This window comes from Chrysochloris asiatica, unplaced genomic scaffold, assembly GCF_000296735.1.
Source record: "Chrysochloris asiatica unplaced genomic scaffold, ChrAsi1.0 scaffold00014, whole genome shotgun sequence".
Classification (NCBI taxonomy): Eukaryota; Metazoa; Chordata; class Mammalia; order Afrosoricida; family Chrysochloridae; genus Chrysochloris; species Chrysochloris asiatica.
The window spans coordinates 12,843,935-12,863,555 of NW_006408532.1; the positions used below are offsets into that span (position 1 = coordinate 12,843,935).

Consider the following 19,621-nt stretch of genomic DNA (forward strand, 5'->3'; position numbering starts at 1 on the left):
ACTATTTTTACTATCCCACTCCTCTGCCTTTTGACAAATGAGGAAACCAAGTTTCAGAGAGATTAAGTAACTTGTCCAAAAACACAATTCAGAGATGGAAAAAACTCTCAAATTCAGGCCCACTTTACTTTTCAAAGGTCTCATTACATAATACTGCATTCTACCATATAAAAATGTTGCTGTGTCTCTAATACACTACTGGTAGGAATGCAAAACAGTACAAACCCTTATAGAGGGGAATACAGTAATTATCTAACAAAATTATCTATGAACTTCCCCTCTGAACCAGAGCAATCTCACTTCTAGAAATCCATTCCACAGATACACTGGCAAAAATACAAAACGAAATATGCAAAATGCAACTTATCTCAGCATTATTTGCTATTTGTTGTTGTTGTTAAGTTCCAATGAGTCCATTCCTCATAGCGACCCTGTATAGGATTTCCAAGGAGTGGTGGTGGGTTTGAATTGTTAAACTAGTGGTTTGCAGTTCAGTGCTTATGCTACAGTGCCACACCAGGACTCTTTACAATTACAAGTCTGGAAATAACCCCAATATCCATCAGCAAGAGAAAACTGGATAAAATAAGACAATACTCCATATATAAAGGAATGCTATAGAGAGTCTCTGGAATCCTGGTGTGATGCTGTAGGATAAGCACTGGACCGCGAAGTCAGTTTGAACTACAAGGCTGGTGGTTCAAACTCACCAACTAGTCCTTGGAAGCTCTATACAGGGTCACTATGAATCAGAACCAACTCTATGACACTTAACAGCAATAGAGAATCTCTAAGATTAAAGAAAGGGGTTTCAGAAAGTTTGTAGAAAAATGGAATGAAAAAATAGTAGAATTTTTCCACAAATTTTTTAAAGTCCCCTCATGTTTTGGATGTAGATAGCATGCTTTTATGTAAAAAATGGGGGAAATGCAAAAATTTTGCTCGTTTCAAAATTAAATGATAAAACTCTAAAACTTAAAAATAGTTTAGTTACCTATAAAGGGAGGGAGAGAAGAGAGGGAAGGAGAGAAGTTAAATTTCTCTTAACGTACCTTTATAATTTTGACTGAGACCATGTACAAGTTTTGACATAATTAAAAATACAATTAAAATTTAAAAGCACAATTAAGTTCCAAAAGCTAAAAACAAATGACCCAAAATAAATGTATTCATGTTGGTGACATCACATGGAAGAATTATTTCAAGTGATTTTAAGAGAGTCCCCCTGTTTTAAGGACACAAAGAACCAGGAAGAAATCTTCTGTATTCAATGAATTTATCCTTGATGATAATAACTACATATATTTTAAGACAGAATAATTAGATATCATAAAACTAATTGTATTCTGGTATGGTTCTGTGGGAGGTTCAAGCCCACCAGCCGCTCCTCGGAAACCCTAGACAGGGTCGCTATGGGTTGTAACCAACTCGACAGCACTTAACAACAACAATTATGTTAAGGCTTTCAACATGAGAAAAGAGATTCAGATATTAAAAACTTAAAAACACTAATTTTAAACTTGAATTGGAAATGACACAAACTCATACTTTTTTTCTCTTTCAAAGTGAAAAAAAAAAAAAAAACAACCCTATTTCCTAGCTCTCTCCATGGAAAAAGTCTATGAACAATGTCAATTCAGTAGCAATGGGTACCCCGACACTCAGATTATGGTTTTTAAATTCCATTTCTCTCTCAGTGGAATCAGGGCTTAGAACAAATATACAGGATATCTTGTTATGTCTGAAAGCAAGAAGGCCAACAAAGATCAATAGGCATTATAAGCCAAGAATCAACTTGAGGGGCTCCCTCTGGGCCAAAGATGTAACAAATCTGAACAAAAAGAATAATGAATGCAATAAATTATACACATTATACACACACAGGATCCCTGGTGGTGCAGTGGCTAAAGCACTCAGACACGAGGTGGTTCAAACACCTACCATCCAGTTGCTCTTCAGGAGAAAGATATGGCAGTGTGTTCCCCTAAAGATTTACAGCCTTGGAAATCCTATGCGGCAGTTCTACTCTATTCTATAGGATTGGCATGAGTCAGAATTAACTCAATCACAATGGGTTTATACATACACAAGGGTGCTTCAAAATGTTCATGGAAAAATTTAATCATCTTTCAATTACATTTTTCCCAAAACTTTTTCAAGCCCCTCATATGTGTGACTGCATATAGTTAGTCACTTCATTACAACTCCTCACCCCTCAAAGTTGAAAAACAAAAAACAAAAAAACTCTTTGTTCAGTTTGGAGGATGTATTCCAGAACACCAGCTTAATTCTAAAATGATTTTAAAACAATGGAAAGGAATCAAGCATTTCATTCACTTTCCCTATCTTTCAGGACAGGGAAATAGTAATAGGTTTTATTTGTAGAAGAATCATAGGTAATATACACAGAAGAAATGGTAGCATTTTTTTTAATAGATGCAGACTATTGTCAATGGCTGCTAAAACTATTAGAAGAAGGTGAATGAAAACCATGTAAGGGCTGATCAGATTGATGCCACTCCAATTCATCTTAACATCACCCAAAGGGAGACAATCAGCTGGCAGGCAATAGGAAGCACACAGCATCACTTGTCGTGCTGCTGCCAAAAAATGAAAAACTAGAACCTGAAACAAGTGCATAGATCTAACTATTAATTTACAGAAACTGTACAAAGAGGCTTCAAAAAGTTTGTGGAAAAGTTCCACTATCTTTCAACCCCCTTGTCAAGTCATTATGAGTCTAAATCGACTCAACAGCAATGGACTTTTTTATCTTTTGTTTACGAGAAAGAGGCACATGTTAAACACCACCATGGGGAAATTAGACAAATCCAGAATGTGGGATATTCTATAGGGCAAATGATACCGTTTCTTATATTAAAAAAAAAAAATTCAAGGCAAAATAATAATATCTGGAAAAAGGTTCCCCAGAAATGTTAATTACAGTTATATGGGTGGACGAATCTGGGTTTAATTTTTACTTTTCTCAGCATTTTCCTGTAGTTTGCTTTGTTTTACTCTTAACAAGGAAGGAATGCTTATCATTTCCCCCACAACCCAGCTTTTTGTTTCTTTGCTGTAAGTAAAATAGTTTATTCTGATAACTATTTGATATATTGTTGTATGTCCTGTCCATTACTTAGTTGTTTTTTGTAAACTAGAACTAAAGAATTAGCATGCATGTGTAGGGAGATCAGTAATGAACAGAAGCGTGTTAATTGTTGCTTTTAGGTGCTGTCCAGCTCATTAAGACTCATAGCAACATTATGCACAACAGACAAAACACTGTCCAGTCCTGCAACATTCTCACAATTGTTATGTTTGAGTCCACTGTTACTGCCACTGTGTCACTTCATCTCTTTGGGAGTCTTCCTCTTTTTTATTGTTCCTACACATTTTCAAGCATGATGTGCTTCTTCTCTAGACACTGGTCCCTCCTGACATGTTCAAAGTATGAGTAATACAGTCTCACCATCCTCACTTCTAAGACATAGTTTACTATTTCAAAGACAGGTTAAATTGTTCTTCTGGCAGTCCCTGGTACTTTTAGTATGTTTCTCCAGCACCATCATTCAAATGCATCGGTTCTACAGCCTTCCTTATTCAATATCCAACTTTCACATGCATATGAGGCGACTGAAAATACCATGACTTGGGTCAGCTGCATCTTAGTCCTCAAAGTGACCTTTTTGCTTTTGAATACTTTTTAAAGAAGTCTTTCACCCCAGCTTTTTATTCAGAAAAATTTAATGCCACAGAAAAGTTGGAAAACAGTACAATGAACACCTGTATATACTTCATCTAGATTCATCAACTGCTAATCTCTGGCATATCTACTTGCTCTTTTCTCTATACATACACATATATATTTTGCCCAATGGTTTTAGCATCTACTGATGCTCTTTATATCAGTATCTATCTTGATGGCTACAAAATGACTTTCTAGTCCATTATTTCTTCCATCCACTTACAGCTAGCATTCTTCTGTAAAGAAGAGACCCAGTACCACCAGGTTTTGTTTTGTTTTTGTAAAGTGTCACTAAGGGTTCACAGTGAATAGAGACTTTTTCAAGGAGCAAAAAACAAAACACTAAAAGCTTCTGTAAGAAGCACAGACAAAATGTGAAGTTAATGTCCTCCCATGTAAGCCATCACATAATTCACAATAAAGCATTAAAAACAAAAAGCAGCACAGACAGTAATCACCAGTTGAAATCCCTCGTGTCAGGACTATGGGAAGACGCTGTTCTAACAACCCTCTAATTCACTCACGAAGACCACTGAGGGTAAGTCAGAAAGTGTCTGCTTTTATTGACTTACCCCTGAGATTTGCTGGTTTCTTTTGAATGGTGACAAAACGGCATTTATTAAGTGTGTAGTAGAAGTTTAATGTATTAAAAGTGTGTCAACCACCCACAATGTGTTTCCAGACAGCTCCCACATGCCCTGAAAAGCTGAAGGCTGATGTTCCAGAGCTGATGCCTTTGAGAACACAACTTAAGAGTTTGGCACTATCTAAAGGGGAGCAGGAACTGCTTTCTATACTAACCATAGCTGATGTCTTTAGAAAAACTGATGGGTTCTTAAATCTGCTAAGCTCTTGTTAAGAAATCATTTATTTTATTTAAGTCTTCTGCAGAGTAGGAGATACATGTAGACAATGGGCTGCCTGAGCTTTACAGACAGGCTTTGTAAAAAATTTAATGCCCGTCAGTTTAGTAAATTCAACCAAGAAACACAGATAAAACTCTTAAAATAGCAAATGATGTTCATGAATTTCACCCTGCGCACAAACATGTGGAGCTATGAGTTTCATCGTTCAAGGTTCTGGTCCCACTTGGTGATCTATATCAGGGCAGGTGGGTAAGAGACAACCTCTGGTCCTGCGCTTCCCACTACTTCTTGTGTTGGCCAGTGTTAACCAACAGTCAACCACTCATACGCCTCTTGTTTTCTCCATCCCAGTTTAAGCCAATTTTTCATATACTTCTTTCTACTCTCTAGGTTAATGAAGAAGAGGGAGAGAATTGGACTACTCACTCAGTGCCACTTTATTGGTCATACTATTTGGACAAATCACCTCAGCTCTCTTGAGTTTACCTTCCTATAAACTGACCATTTATTGTATGGGACTGTTGTAAAGATCAAATGAGACAGTGTATATGAAAAGTGTTTTAAGAGTTATAAATCTAAGTAGAGGTAGTCCTCAACTTACGATGGGGTTCCATTCAGATGAATATTTTAAAACGGTTCTGATGTAAATAGAATACCTTTTCATAAAAAAAGTTTCATTACTATTGCCTTTTATTATCAGTATCTTAGTAACTTTATAAATCTGATCTTTGAACATCAGCAAGTAATCTGAGAATAACACTAACAAATTATGTGTTGCAATATTACTAGCAATAAGATATATATAAAAGATGGCTGTAATTGTAGTTTGTTGTAACTCAAATATGTCGTAAACTGGGACTACCTATGTTATATTTCATGATGGTACAAGAATTGGTATGGGAGTAATTAGGCAGGGATTTAAATGCCTCTTCAATCTCTTCCCCCATCACACTCCATTCACTTGCACCTGGGCAGAGTACCACAGAGAAGCAAGAGATAGCTCTATCTTCCTACACAAAGATGAACAGGAAATGGTGACCTTCCTGAAGATTCAGCAAAGGCTTCAATTCTCTACCTGATCCAACATAGCCCAATTTTATTCCTTTAACCTAATTATGACAAAAGAATGACTGAGATCAGCTCTGAAAGACACTCAACGGTGAGGTCTTCAAGGCCTTAAGCTTGACAATTGGCTGCCTCCATGAGACCTAGGAGTACAGATGGAAGGCAGCTTGCTCAGGTGCCAGCCTGTCAGTTGGATTAAAATGACTCATTTATTTACCCAAGAACCTCACAAAGTGCTTTTACTAACAGGGAGTGGGGGCCTGCGGGCTCTCTGAGCAAGGGACGCAGCAAACTCGCCTCTGACGCCTTCCCGGCCTGCCAAAAGTCATTATTGCCGTGTGTGGAAAGCCATCAGCAGGGTCCAGGCCCCCGTTGTCCGGGTGACAGATTGGGCTGCGTAATCAGAGGAGGAAGGAGAGAGTACAGAAGCTGTCAGAGGCTAGCGATCTTGGCTGGAGCCGCCAAAAAACTGGCAACATGAGTTAGCATAACTGAGTAAACAGCAAACAATCTTTCCATTAGCACAAATGAAAAAGATAAACTTTACCTAAAAAGCATACCCCAGAGAAATGCAAGAAAGTCTACATTTATTTGGGGCGGTGAACTGACATTCTTCTAACTCTGACAGGCCTCATCTCCTTTGTCTCCTCTCTTCTGGCACAGTGGAAATTCCCCAGGAGGAAAGGAAATTAAGGACTGCACAGACTGAACAGTGTGCTTCAAGCAGAAAGAGAGAGAAATGAAAGGTGAAGAAAGGCTGCACAAGTAAGTGATTTTGGTATCTTCTAAAAGAAGTATGTGCTGGACAGTCAAGAAGGTCTATTCCAATGAATAATTAATCAGCAAGACCTAGGTGGAACTGGAAATGTCTCTACTATCCTGAGGGAAAGGTTACTGTATCTCATTTATCCAGTGACAACCAGAGAGAGCCACATGGACCAATACACAGTCTCTTGTCAGCCAGCAGCAGCTTGGAAATACCATTTTCCAGTCACTTAGTGTTATTTCTCCTTACCATGTCAGAGATACAAAAAATTATTAAAAAACCATGCTTCCTTCCTTTGATTTAGGGTGAGTTCCTCAAAGTTGGAAATATTATTATGTAAATCAGGAATGGAGACCATCCAGCCCATGGGCATTACAGGGCCGAGAAATCACTTGGTATGGCCCTGCCAAGGCAACAGCAGGCGGGACTCAAAATTTTAAAAATCTAGGAGTTTTTTTCCATAACAACATAAATTCATATTAAGTAATGTTATAAAGGAATCCTGGTGTGGTGCTGTGGGCTAATGCGTCAGACTGCAAAGTCGCTTGAACTGCAAAGTCAGTGGTTCAAGCTCACCAGCTGCTCCTTGAAACACTATACAGGGTTACTATGGGTTGGAATCGACTCAACGGTACTTAACAACAACAACGTTATAAATATCCAAATGGCCCTTGGCAGAAAAAAGGTTCCCCACCCCGGAGTCCTGGTGTGGTGTTGTGAGCTAATGTGTCAGACTGCAAAGTCATTTGAACTGCAAGGTCGGTGGTTCAAGCTCACCAGCTGCTCCTCGGAAACCCTATACAGGGTTGCTATGGGTCAGAATCAACTCGAAGGCACTTAACAACAACAAAAACCCCTGATATGGTACTGCAGTTTAATGCGCTGAACGGCAATGTCACTTTGAACTGAAAGGTTGGCAGTTCAAGCTCACCAGCCACTCCTCAGAAATCCTATACAGGGTCGTTATGGGTTGGAACTGAGTCAACGGCACTTAGTAGCAACAACAACAGGCCTGGTGTAGATAACCAATTGTTTTCTATCTCATTTTTCTGATTTCCTAATTTCATTTGAGGAAAGAGGGCTTTGAATTTGCAGACAATTCTTACCTGGTATTCCTACTCCGTATTTATTGCAGTTTTTCCCCAAGATCTAATTTTCCAGCATACCCAAATTTATACTTCAGAGGTGCAAAGACTTCTCACCCACAGTATACAAATCCATGCATTGCATCCTGAGAGTTGCGTAAAATTTTTAAAGTCCTTCCTTTTAAGATGTTTATAAAATGAAAGAAAATGTATATACGTCCTGAACTATAACTAATGACGGAAAAGATAAAGCTGGGAGGAAAATGGGGTGGAGGAGGACCTGTTTAACAATAAAGAAAACAAATGACTATGGGCTTTTGAGTGCTTACTCCACAATTCCCAAATTTTAATATAAACATTCAGTTTTCGGGCCTGATAAGCGGACGTTAGGATGAAAAGTCAAAATGGCAAATGTACAGAATAAAGGGAGAAAAATCCTCACATAACAATTAACAACGTGACTCCTCTTTATCAAAAGAAGCCAGTTCTCCATCTGCCTTGTCCTGACGTGGCCCTCGTCCCTCATTAACACTAAGGAAGCTCCTGGAGAGCATTCAGATAGCCTGGAAAGCAACAGGCTGCTTGAAAGGCTGCTTGAAAGGCTGAAGAGTGACAATAATTTCCCTAACCCAGGCATGATCTATTATAGCATGTCTGATGTGCCCTGCAGCTCTCAGACACCAAAGTGTCACACTGAAGCAAACAAATATGGCAGAAGTAGCAGGAACGCTGAGACGGAATGGATAATGTCACATCACTGGGATCCTGGGCTCGTGTCTTTGTTTGGGAATAGAGAGAAGTGAGACCTATCAGTTCTTAGCCAGGGCTTTTCATCAGAGTAAACAAACGATGAGAGTGTAGCGAAGAACCAATGTACTGAAAAAGGTCTAGACAAGCAAACAGACCAAGAAGTTTTAGAGAACTCAGATTATGGCAAGTTGAGAGTCTGCTTTAGCTATAGCACCCAGGAATGGAGGAGGATGTGTTTATGTTATTCTTCTGCCAAGTCAATGGCAACCTGTGTTTCGTTGACATCACTTGCATACAGGAACTAGCAACTAGAATAAGGAAAGTAATTGTGCTTTTGATTCCACTGAGAATTACACTTTAAAAGAATGATCTTTTGTTCATTCTTAACAGAATTACCAAAAAAATCTGAACTTAGGATACAGCACATTTTCATTGAGACTTGACAATTTCCTAAAGATAAATCTCCAACATCTAAAGGTCTAAGATTAAAAAAATTAATTTTCTTTAAATCTTAACCCAAACACCAAAGCTAAGATTTCTGCTGCTTTCTCTGTCAATATAGTCTATTACACTGATTCTTTAGACACTGCCATATGTGTGTGTGTGTGTGTGAAAAAAATGAAATTACTCCCCATGAGCAAGCATATGAATCCCAGTCCTCCTCTGGCTTTAGGGAAAAAAATAGACATTGGTCATTCTCAACAACGAATTTCTTGGGCCCCTTCTCTCCACCAATTTAACCCACAAATACTGAGTGGCTGCTATGAGCCTGCTCTGGGCCAGAGCATAGACTTTGTCCTCTAAGGGCCTGGGGTCTGGTGGAAACATATCCAACATTGAGTGTAATGAGCACTACAAAGTAAAAATCCAAGGTGAACTGCAAGTGTCTAACAGGAAAGAACCAACCCTCTAAATTGGTGCTCTAGAGGTTCAGTGTCTGGAAAAGGAAAATGTAAGCTGAGATCGAAAGCAGGGGTCAGTTTTATATATATATAAAGGCTGGGGTGTTCCAGGTAGAATGAATACCTTGTACCAAGACTCTAGTGTCAGAAAAATCAAGAATGGCATCTCAAGGAACTAACAGAGGAACCAGTTTGGCTGAAGAGTAAAGGGGTGAGGAGGAAAGTGGCATGAAGGTCAGATTGCAGAAAGTACTGTTGGATGTGATACGGACCTTCTCTTTAGCCAGACATTTAAAGAAAGTTTTAGAAAAAAGCATCTGACTTGTGACATGGCATCATAAGTGAAGAGTTACTTGGTCAGACACAAATGCTCCAGTAGTAACTAGCCTCAGATGTGACTGCAGTTCCTCAGAGAGTCAGAAAGGCCTGTTTGCCACACATGTGAGAATCAGTGCTAGAGTAAGGTCACTCAGCAGGCCTTCTTGTGTATAGTCATACATACACACTCACACAACAAACAAAGCAGCCCTCACTCACAGATAATTTAGATAGACATCAGTCTCTGTTCCCTTTCAAACAGAACATAGTAGAATTTCCATAAAAAGTAGTTACATTAAGTAAGGCCTAGACAGGTGTTCAAATATCTAAATGTCTCTATTCAAGTTCACTGAATTTACTAAATTTATAGGACAATTTCATTACTGTCTATAGAGGGACTTCTCAGATAATTGATTGGGGATTAAGTTACATCTTCCAAGATGGCAAAGAGAAGGTATTTGAATCTTGGGAGAAAACAACTATAGAAAAGTGAATCCCCAGGGAGGGGGTACTGTAGAAGGTTTGAGTTTTCAATCTCAAAAGAACACAGACATGTGTATTAAAAAGGTCAGCTGCTATGCTGGAGGAGGCAGCTAGCCAAGATCGCAAAGATTGAGGCCAAATGAACTGGCCCTGAAAATTGTAGGGCAAATGGCGGTTTTAGACAATAGCAAATAAAATCTGTCCAAGTGCATCTATTTTCCTTTACGAAAAGGTGAGCAGAGGCAACTAGAGTCATTTCTTTGTGGAAAGAGTTTCTCAGCTCTAATTACTCCCGATAGCTGTAATTTACAAGTTTTGGATGAGTAGAAATCACCAAGATTCACACGTTTTCAGACCAACAGCTGTCACTATTAGTGAGCAAATTGCTAAGTCTTCTGCACGGTGGCAGTCAACTGGCTATCTGTGGCACAGTCAGGTGACAAAGGAGAAGTGCAAGGAGACTAGCCACACCAAGAGGCCTCTGGTAGCTCTGCTCCCTGTGGGGAGGGCCATGAGGCAAATTGTTGAGATGAAAATTATAACCACCATCACAGAAATAATTTCACCTGCCTCTCTTCCCCTTCACATGAAGTACAGATTGGTACATACCGTGCAAAGAAGGACGCCTGTTTTGGAATGTGAAAATTCTTGAAACACAGTTGTTCTCTCCTATGAAAAAAAAAAAAAAGAAAGAAAAATAGGACCTTATTCTAGTGGCCATGTGGTATTCAGCTGAGTGGATGTACCATCATTTATGTGTTCAACGACAACTGAGGTTGTCTCCAATTTTTTACTATTAGAAACACTGCTATGATTAACACTTTTGTAGATAAACTGTTGCACCCATTCTTAATTACTCCCTTGGGTAAAATTCCTAAAAGCGGACTTACTTGATCAAAGGGTATGTAGAATATTTTCTGCATGAACTTGCAAAGATAAAATTCTGATTGGGTCTAAGTCACTGCATTCCAAGTAGTTGAGGCTTGGTCACAAAATTGGGAAGAAGAAAAAAAAATGAAGTCTCTCCTGCTCTGGCCCAGTCACTATGCTGTTTTGGTGTACTTTATTCTGGTCTCCATGCTTATACAAGGAGGCTTCAAAGAGTTTGTGGAAACATCCCATTATCTTTTAATTCCATCTTTACAAAATGAACTTTTTGAAGCCCCCTTGCACTTCGTCACATACCAGGAGCCCCAAGGTATGCCTTACTTAAAACATTAAATGTGAATGTCAAAATAATGATCACCATTCAGAACATCTACCATGTATTTATCTAATTCTGTACTTACCTAATTCTAGTACCCTATGAGTAAGTGCTACCTTCATCGCTGTTTCCCAAATGAAGAAACTGAGAGACTAAAAAGTGAAAATAGCCGGTTTAAGGGACACACAACTAGTAAAGTCCTGCCATTGAAGCCGGGGAGTTGAATTTCAGAGTCAGTGCTCAGATCCTCGACAGAAATCTTGCCACACAGTTTTTACAAGGATCACTTTTAATGGTTGTATTGTGGAAACTACAAACTATGAATACACTGTAAACTATGAACTATGAACAAGCAAACCATTCCTGAAATACAGATTAATAGTAACAATGGTGCCAAACATCTGTTGAGCACTTCCTTTGTGCCAGGTCCTGTGCCAAGTGCTTTATCTAAATGAACTCAATGAATCTTCACAATAGCCTATAAAGTAAGTGCTATTATTATCTTCATTTTAGAGATATGAAAACTGGGGTCACAAGGCCAGGAAATAGCAGAGCCATGATGAAAACACAGCAGTTTCCTCCCAAAGTTGTACAGCTGAAAACTCTGTACTAGACTACTGCCTGGCTATACTGTGAGACAGCGTGGTATCTTAAGACAAAGAAGAAATAATTTAACCTCAGAATCTTTCATATGATCCATTCAAATTCCTACAATTCATATCCAGCTCCTTATCTTTGGACCTATCTTTTCAAAATGCCTCTGGTAAAACAGACCCACAGGACAAGCAAATAAGAAAATAACAAAACGAATCCAAAGGTAATAAAGAATGAAATGAATGGGAAATTCTGTATAATCTTGTGGTAGAGAAGTCATGTCCTTGAGTGACCTTGAGCATGTTCGGCTTTCTGGGCCTCCATCTCCTTAATTATTCAAATATAACAGCCAAGAAGGGGCTGGACTGGATGCCCTTTAATGTCCCGTAACTTAGCTCTAAAAACCGTTCGGGTTTTTAAGCTGGTTTTAATCAGCACATGCCTAGGTGGCTCTTCCTCTCGTTTCCGATTTTCCAAGCTGCCTGGTAACTTCTCCTTCAGGACAAGATGGGTCCTCTTTCCAAGCCCTTCTCATCCTTTCTGTCACGATTCCTATGAGCACACCTAGCCTCCATATTCCACCCAAGTCTACATGGATGGGCCACTTAATAATAGTAGAACAAGAGCCATGCAGCTAAGTAGCTAAAATAAGAAAAATGATACAATCTTCTTCCCGAACACAATCGTACTTTGTGCCAAAAGAGAACTCAAACTCTCAAGCCCCTTTGGTACACAGTACGTTCTCCCACACCGAAGTGTTAGGAGCGAAAGCTCTGTATCTTGTTGACAATGACAGCAGTCACGCTCAGCAGTACCATATGGGATCCACAATTTAGCTCCATTAATGCTCTTAATTTGAAGACATCAAGCCCTAATTACACACTGGGTACTAAAAAGGCAAAACCCTTCCCTGGTGCCAGCTACTTAGTGGTACTCTGTTGCCTTAACAGCTGGTTGAGGTAGAGTCAGGCCAAGCTGGGGCCTGTGAGCGCTCTCAGGTGGAAGAGGCCAGTAAGCAGGGACAATATGGCCCAGCCCCTGAAGCAAAAGCAAACAGGAGACAATAGATTTCTCTTGCTCACCTTAATGCAGTAGTGTGATCCCCTTCTAGTTCCTGGAGGTTGCCCATTTTAGGTGAAGCCTCCCCCAGCCCAGTGGAGTCTGTGAGGGACACAACTCCATGTTGCCCTAGAGGATGACTTCAGATAGGACTGGGTTTTCATTCCCTTTTCCAGTCTGAAGGTGGTAAGAGACGAAGTGCTCACCTCCTGTTCCATGTTGCCATGCAGCCGCAGGAATTTTAATCGCATGGAGGCAGATGGTAACTGCCCTGATGCTGGGGCCCCTGAGCTGCTCAGCAGGGTCTGGAGGAAGAGGTTGTAGTGGAACTCCACCAGCTCACAACTTGAAAAAAAAACAATCATCTTCTGGTCCTTTTCAAACTATATCAATACACAGGAGGAAACAAACAAACAAAATCCCACAAGTTTTGAAGATCAGGTGATACTGAGATGAATATTTCACTAAAATACAAAGTCACAATGGCCTTGGAGACAGAGGTGACAAATGACTTTGAATTATTAAAAAATAACACTGATATGTAACTCTTTATGCGTATAGCAGAAAAAAAAAATGATACAGCTATCCTCGAAAACATTTCCTTATCTTTGGTTTTCCTTCCCATTCAACATGACGGCACCTAACAACGATTCTTTGAAAACACGAACACAGGCCCCTATATATACCTGACACCCGCATTTCTGCCACCTATAATGTTCTCAGTATTAGTCCCAGGGAAGTACTTAGACCAGATTTCAAGATGAACATACTGGCTATCATTGGCCTCTAACTTTTCACTAGAATCCTAGAACCACTGAAAGGATATCTTAATACTGAGTTAGGTTACAAATTTTTTCTTTTTTGATGTCCGAATGAACTACTGAAATCCAAAATAAATTAAACAGGTCTTCTGGGTCTCAAGCCAGGTCTAGTTTACAGTCCTACCTTGCATTTCTGAAGGATGAAGGCTGCTAGGCAGACAAGCCTCAGTTTGCTGGGAACTAAAGTCACGTGCTGATCGAGCCTCTCTGGTATTGCAAAGCTGTCTAGCTTGTTACTACTCTGTGGACGAGACACTTCATGGGCTGCTTTGTCCTTTGCATTAGACCGGTCATCGTTTTCATCCAGAACTGAAATACTGACTGGATTGTGCAAACTGATACCAGCTAGCCATGTCACACCTTTAATAAAAAGTGAAAAAGGCAAAGCAGTGACAAGCAGACACTATGAAACTGGTTACACAGGCACACCCAAACACACCACATATTGAGGTATATTAAAAAACTCCCAGTTGGTATCATTCAGGTTCTAGCACCGATAAATCCTATTATCAATCTGGTATGGCAGACCATTGATTTCATCTATACCAGTGTTGCCTGAACTCTGCTCCATAGAAGACCAGTTCAAAAGGATAACACGTTTGCTCACCACACCCTAAAAAAGAGGTCTAGATAAAGTAATTTATAAAAATCTTGGATTAAAAACACAAGCTTTCTCAGAACCTTTGTTGAATCCCCAGAGATTTCTCCAAACTAATGTTACTTAGAACACACTTTAAGAATTGCTGGTAAGTAATACGCTGGCAACTGCCTATAATAAAGCGGCTTCTATATCAAGATGGGAGTCCTGGTGTGGCACTGTGGGCTAATGCATCAGACTGCAAACTCATTTGAACGGCAAGGTCAGTGGTTCAAGTTTACCAGTCGCTCCTTGGAAACCCTATACGGGGTTGCTATGGGTTGGAATCCACTTGGCACGTAACAACAACAACTTATCAAGATGAGCACCATTAGCATGCTCCATTCTTGAAAGGATCTGTTTCTGGGACCCACCCTTTCTCTCCATGCCCTAGGGAAAGTATCAGAGGATGTAAAAGAGGGAGTTAGGAGTGAGGATGTAGAGTTTCAAAGAGTAGTTATCTAAGGACACTTGGCTCCCTCCCTATCCTCAACCCTTTAGGTTGATAATTAATGCCTGTAAGTCCTACTTCTTCGTGAAAAATCAGAAAATCCCTATCACTTTTTTCAACCCACCTTCTGTGAGTGTTGCCGATAGCAAGACATTCTGTCGATTCTGGCATTCTGCATTTACAGCATTAAGTATCACTGTGAGGTCCTTTTCAAAACCCAAATCCAAGAGTCTATGGTTTCAAGAGAAGGAATTTTAATCTATGAGAAGAATAAATGTGATACTAAGGGGCAACAAAAGTTGAAATGGCAGTAGAAACAATTATTTTCAATCTTTCAAGCTTCCCGGACAAAACTTACCTGTCTGCTTCATCCAAAATCAGCCACTGTAACCGACTAAAATGTATGTTCTTTGTGGATTGTATATGATCCACGAGACGTCCAGGAGTTGAGATAAGGATATTTATTCCTTTACGGAGTCTGTTTAAAATTATCACAAGATATCAAAAGAAAGTAAATCAAATAGGACTGTAACAATAAAACAAGGTAGAGGAGATAGATTCACGTATATCACAAATGTGTCATAGCTTGAAATAATGACAAAAAATAAAACAAATGTATATTAAAAAAAAAGTACATTTGTTTTAAATTTCTCCTCAATAGTTTCTCTTCCATCAAATTTTATTCAGATCTGAAATAATATAACATTCTTAAAACTTTGAAAGGAATCATAATTATATAATCCAATGCTCTATTAGATCCATATATCCTTTCTAAAACATTACAGATAGGTAGTCATCTAGTCTACTCTTTGAATGCTTCTGTCCAGTATTCCATATCAAGGTACTCTGATAGAACATTTATTCTTTAACTAAATCCTTCTTGTAACTTCTCTAACATTTAGAGGTGATAGCTCCCCACTGACTTGGTATGTCCTTTTACATGGGAATAAGCAGGACGCAGTTGAGACATTTAGTTGAGAATTATTTAGTGAACATCATACATGAAGAAAGCAAAAAGTCATTATGAAAACAAGAAAGAAGAAAAAGTTCAAAATGGATGCCAGAAGAGACACTGAAACTTGCTCTCCAGCGTAGAGATGTTAAAGCAAATGGAAGAAATGAGGAGGTCCAAGAGCTGAACAGAAAATTTCAAAGATCAGCTTGAGAAGATAAAGCCAAATATTACAACAAAATATGCAAAGATCTAGAATCAGAAAACCAAAAAGAACATGCTCAGCATTTCTCAAGCTGGGGGAACTGAAGAAAAAATTCAAGCCTCAACTTTCGTTACTGAAAGATTCTCTGAGCAAATTATTGAATGATGCAGAAAGCATCAATAGAAGATGGCAGGAATACACAGTCACTGTACCAAAAGGAAATGGTTAATGTTCAACCATTTCAAGAAGTAGCATATGATCAAGAGCCAATGATACTGAAGGAGGAAGTCCAAGGTGCATTGAAGGAATTGGCAAAGAAAAAGGCACAAGGAATTGATGGAATAAAAATTGAAATCTTTCAAGAAAGAGAGGCAGCACAGGAGGCACTCACTCATCTCTGCCAAGAAATTTGGAAGACAACTATCTGGCCGATTGATTGGAAGAGATCCATATTTGTGCCCATTCCAAAGAGAGGTGACCCAACGGAATGTGGAAATCATTGGACAATCTCTTTGATATCCCATGCGGGGAAAGTTTTACTAAAGGTAATACAGAAATGGCTGCAAGCATACAGTGATAGAGAACTTTCAGAGATTCAAGCCAGATTCAGAAGAGGCCGTGGAACGAGGGATATCATTGCTGATGTCCGATGGATCTTGGTGAAAGCAGAGAATATCAGAAAGATGTTTACCTGTGCTTTATTGACTACGCAAAGGCTTTCGATTGTGTGGATCATGACAAGCTATGGACAACATTGCAAAGTATGAGTATTCCGGAACACTTAATTGTGCTTATGAGGAATCTGTACCTGGACCAAGAGGCAGTTGTTTGAACAGAACATGGGAACACTGAATGGTTTAAAATTAAGAAATGTATGTGACAAGGTTGTATTCTTTCACCATACTTATTCAACCTGTATGCTGAGCAAATAATCCTAGAAGCTGGGTTCTATGAAGAAAAACGTGGCATCAGGATTGGAGGACGACTCATTAACAACCTGCGATATGCAGATGATACAACCTTACTTGCTGAAAAGTGAAGAGGACTTAAAACATTTACTGATGAAGATCAAAGACCACAGCCTTCGGTATGGATTACATCTCAATGTAAAGAAAACAAAATCCTCACCACTGGACCAATAAACAACATTCTTATCATCGGAGAAAAGATCGAAGTTGTCTAGGACTTCATTCTTCTTGGATCAACTATCAACACTCACGGAAGCAGCAATTAAGAAATCAAACAATGTATTGCATTAGGCAAATCTGCTGCACAAGACCTTTTTAAAGTATTGAAGAGCAAAGATGTCAGCTTGAGGACTAACGTGTGCCTGACCCAAGCCATGGTATTTTCAATAACTTCATATGCATGTGAATGCTGGACAATGAGTAAGGAAGACTGCAGAATTGATGCTTTTGAGTTATGGTGTTGGAGAAGAATATTGAAAGTGCCATGGGCTGTCAAAAGAACCAATAGATCCGTTTTGGAAGAAGTGCAGCCAGAGTACTCCTTCGAGGCCAAGATGGCCAAACTTGGTCTCTCATACTTCGGGCACATTGTCAGGAGGGACCAGTCGCTGGAGACGGATATCATGGTTGGTAAGGTGGAGGGTCAGAGAAAAAGAGGAAGACCCCTAAAGAGATGGACTGGCCAAGTGGCAGCATCAGTGGACTCAAGCGTGGCAACAGTAGTGAGGTTGGCCCAGGATCAAGCAGTGTTTCATTCTGCTGTGCATAAGGGTGCTATGAGTCGGTACCGACTCGATGCATCTAACAACATTATTTAGTAGGAAGGCAGGTCCAACACACTTGAAAGGAAAAAACAAAAAACTCCTCTTACCTGGCCTTTTCTGATTTTCTCTTCTCCCCGCCCATTAACACTCCAGGCACAATCCAGGTAAATGGCTACATAAAGACAACAGACCCAAATCAAAGAAAGCGAAGCTGAAAACCCACTGACTGATTCTGAATTATTTTTCCTTAAACAAATAGGGACAGTGGATCTAGGCTTCTCAATACATTAAGTGTTATTGTACAGACACAATTCCTAGGCACAGACACAATTCCTAGGCATTGACACACCCACGGTTACTATCAACAGAAACTTGTATGGCACTGTGGGTTAATGCGCCAGACTGCATAGAAGTGAACTGCTAGGTCGGAGGTTTAAGCTCACCAGCTGCTTCTCGGAAACCTTACACAGGGTCGCTATAGGTCAGAATTGACTCAACAGCATTTAACAAGAATAACAACTTGATTCCATTGCAAGATATATGTAAGCATTTTGTTTTGTTTTTAAAGATACAAGTAGACACTATAAACCTTTTGCCTTTTACCATGAAGCCTGCATTAAAAACACATTTTGGTTAAGTCTATTTTTCTTTCTTTTTTTGCTTGTTTAAGATAAAACCCCAGCACAATGCTTCTCTAATCTCCCAACTTCTTGTTAAAAGAAAGTATGGATTGATTTTTTCTCATTTGGTGAGTTGGCAGGTTTCGATTTTCAAGCCTTCCTTCTTAAATGCTACTTTTATCATTTTATGTTGCTTTCTGCTGAATCACTTTATGGCGGTCCCTAGGAATATCTGTATGTTGTTTATGACTGCTTAACCACAAGGTCAACAGTTCAAATCGACCAGCTTCTCTGTGGAAAAAGATAAAAGCTTACTGCTCTTGTAAAGATGCCTTGGAAACCCTATATAGGGTTGCTAGGAGTATAAACCAACTCCATGGTACACCAGCACCAGGAATCTTTTATAGTTATTTGAATTTAAAGACTGTGGTATATTTCCTTTCCCTCAAAAAATCAGAATAAAAGATCTAACAACTTACAGCTTACCTTACCTTAAGCAGTTTCTGGACAGTGTCAAAGCTTTGTAAAGCCAACTGTAAAGAATATGACAAAGTTAGAGATGATGAGTAGGGCCCTTTCTCATTTGTTCTTTTTTTTAAGATAATATAAAGCCACTAGGATACAAATTTAGACTTCAAGTGAAGATTTAAGGGGGGGAAATTGGTTATACATAATTTATTCTGAAATATATTCTGTTCTTAGACTGATCCTGAAACTTGGAAAAATGTAAAGACATCACATCCTTCCTTAGACAAAAACAGTGTTTTGTGCTCCCTCTGCTGGTTCAAATTCCCAGAGTACCACCACAAAAGTGCAAGTCTATGGTGCACAAAGGGAGGAAATTAAACAAAACCAACCAGACTCTGATGCTCTTTATAAAGAAAAATAATATAAGTACGTGTAAAAGGATAAACTAGGGCATTCTGGTAGAGTGGTTACGAATTGGGCTGCGAACCTTAAGGTCAGCAGTTCGAAACTCCCAGCTGTTTCGGAGAAGAAAGATGAGGCTTTTTGCTCCCGTAAAGATTTCCAGCCTCAGAAACCCTGTACAGGGTCGCTATGAGTCGAAACCAACTTCACAGCATATAACCAACCACCACCAAAAGGATACATTAGAATAGTAATGCAACCACCTGGCTTTAGGAACTTTGCTTTATCCTAAGAATATGGCAGGCTAAAGGAATAGCTAAAGACTGAGAAACAGTCACTCTGCCAAGTTTATAAAAACTAAAATGAAGCAAACAAGCCCAGTGGAAACCAGCTAAAGTACAAATTAATGTAAAGTATAACTATTAACTAACATCAAAAGTCTTTGCAGAATTCCTTTATCCAGAAATATATACAATCCCCACACATTTAGTAT

General features: G+C 39.3%; 1 protein-coding gene across 1 annotated transcript in view; it reads right to left on the reverse strand.

The window, feature by feature from the left end:
* DDX31 (DEAD (Asp-Glu-Ala-Asp) box polypeptide 31) overlaps positions 1–19,621 on the reverse strand; it is a 74,722-nt gene that overhangs the window by 43,214 nt on the left and 11,887 nt on the right. Inside the window, exons 7-13 of the mRNA XM_006834995.1 lie at positions 18,750–18,791; positions 17,746–17,810; positions 15,108–15,227; positions 14,874–14,980; positions 13,786–14,021; positions 13,047–13,223; positions 10,593–10,652 (exon numbers count right to left, since the gene is read on the reverse strand). Of these exons, the coding sequence (XP_006835058.1) occupies positions 10,593–10,652; positions 13,047–13,223; positions 13,786–14,021; positions 14,874–14,980; positions 15,108–15,227; positions 17,746–17,810; positions 18,750–18,791 (807 nt within the window). The remainder of the gene's footprint in view (positions 1–10,592; positions 10,653–13,046; positions 13,224–13,785; positions 14,022–14,873; positions 14,981–15,107; positions 15,228–17,745; positions 17,811–18,749; positions 18,792–19,621) is intronic.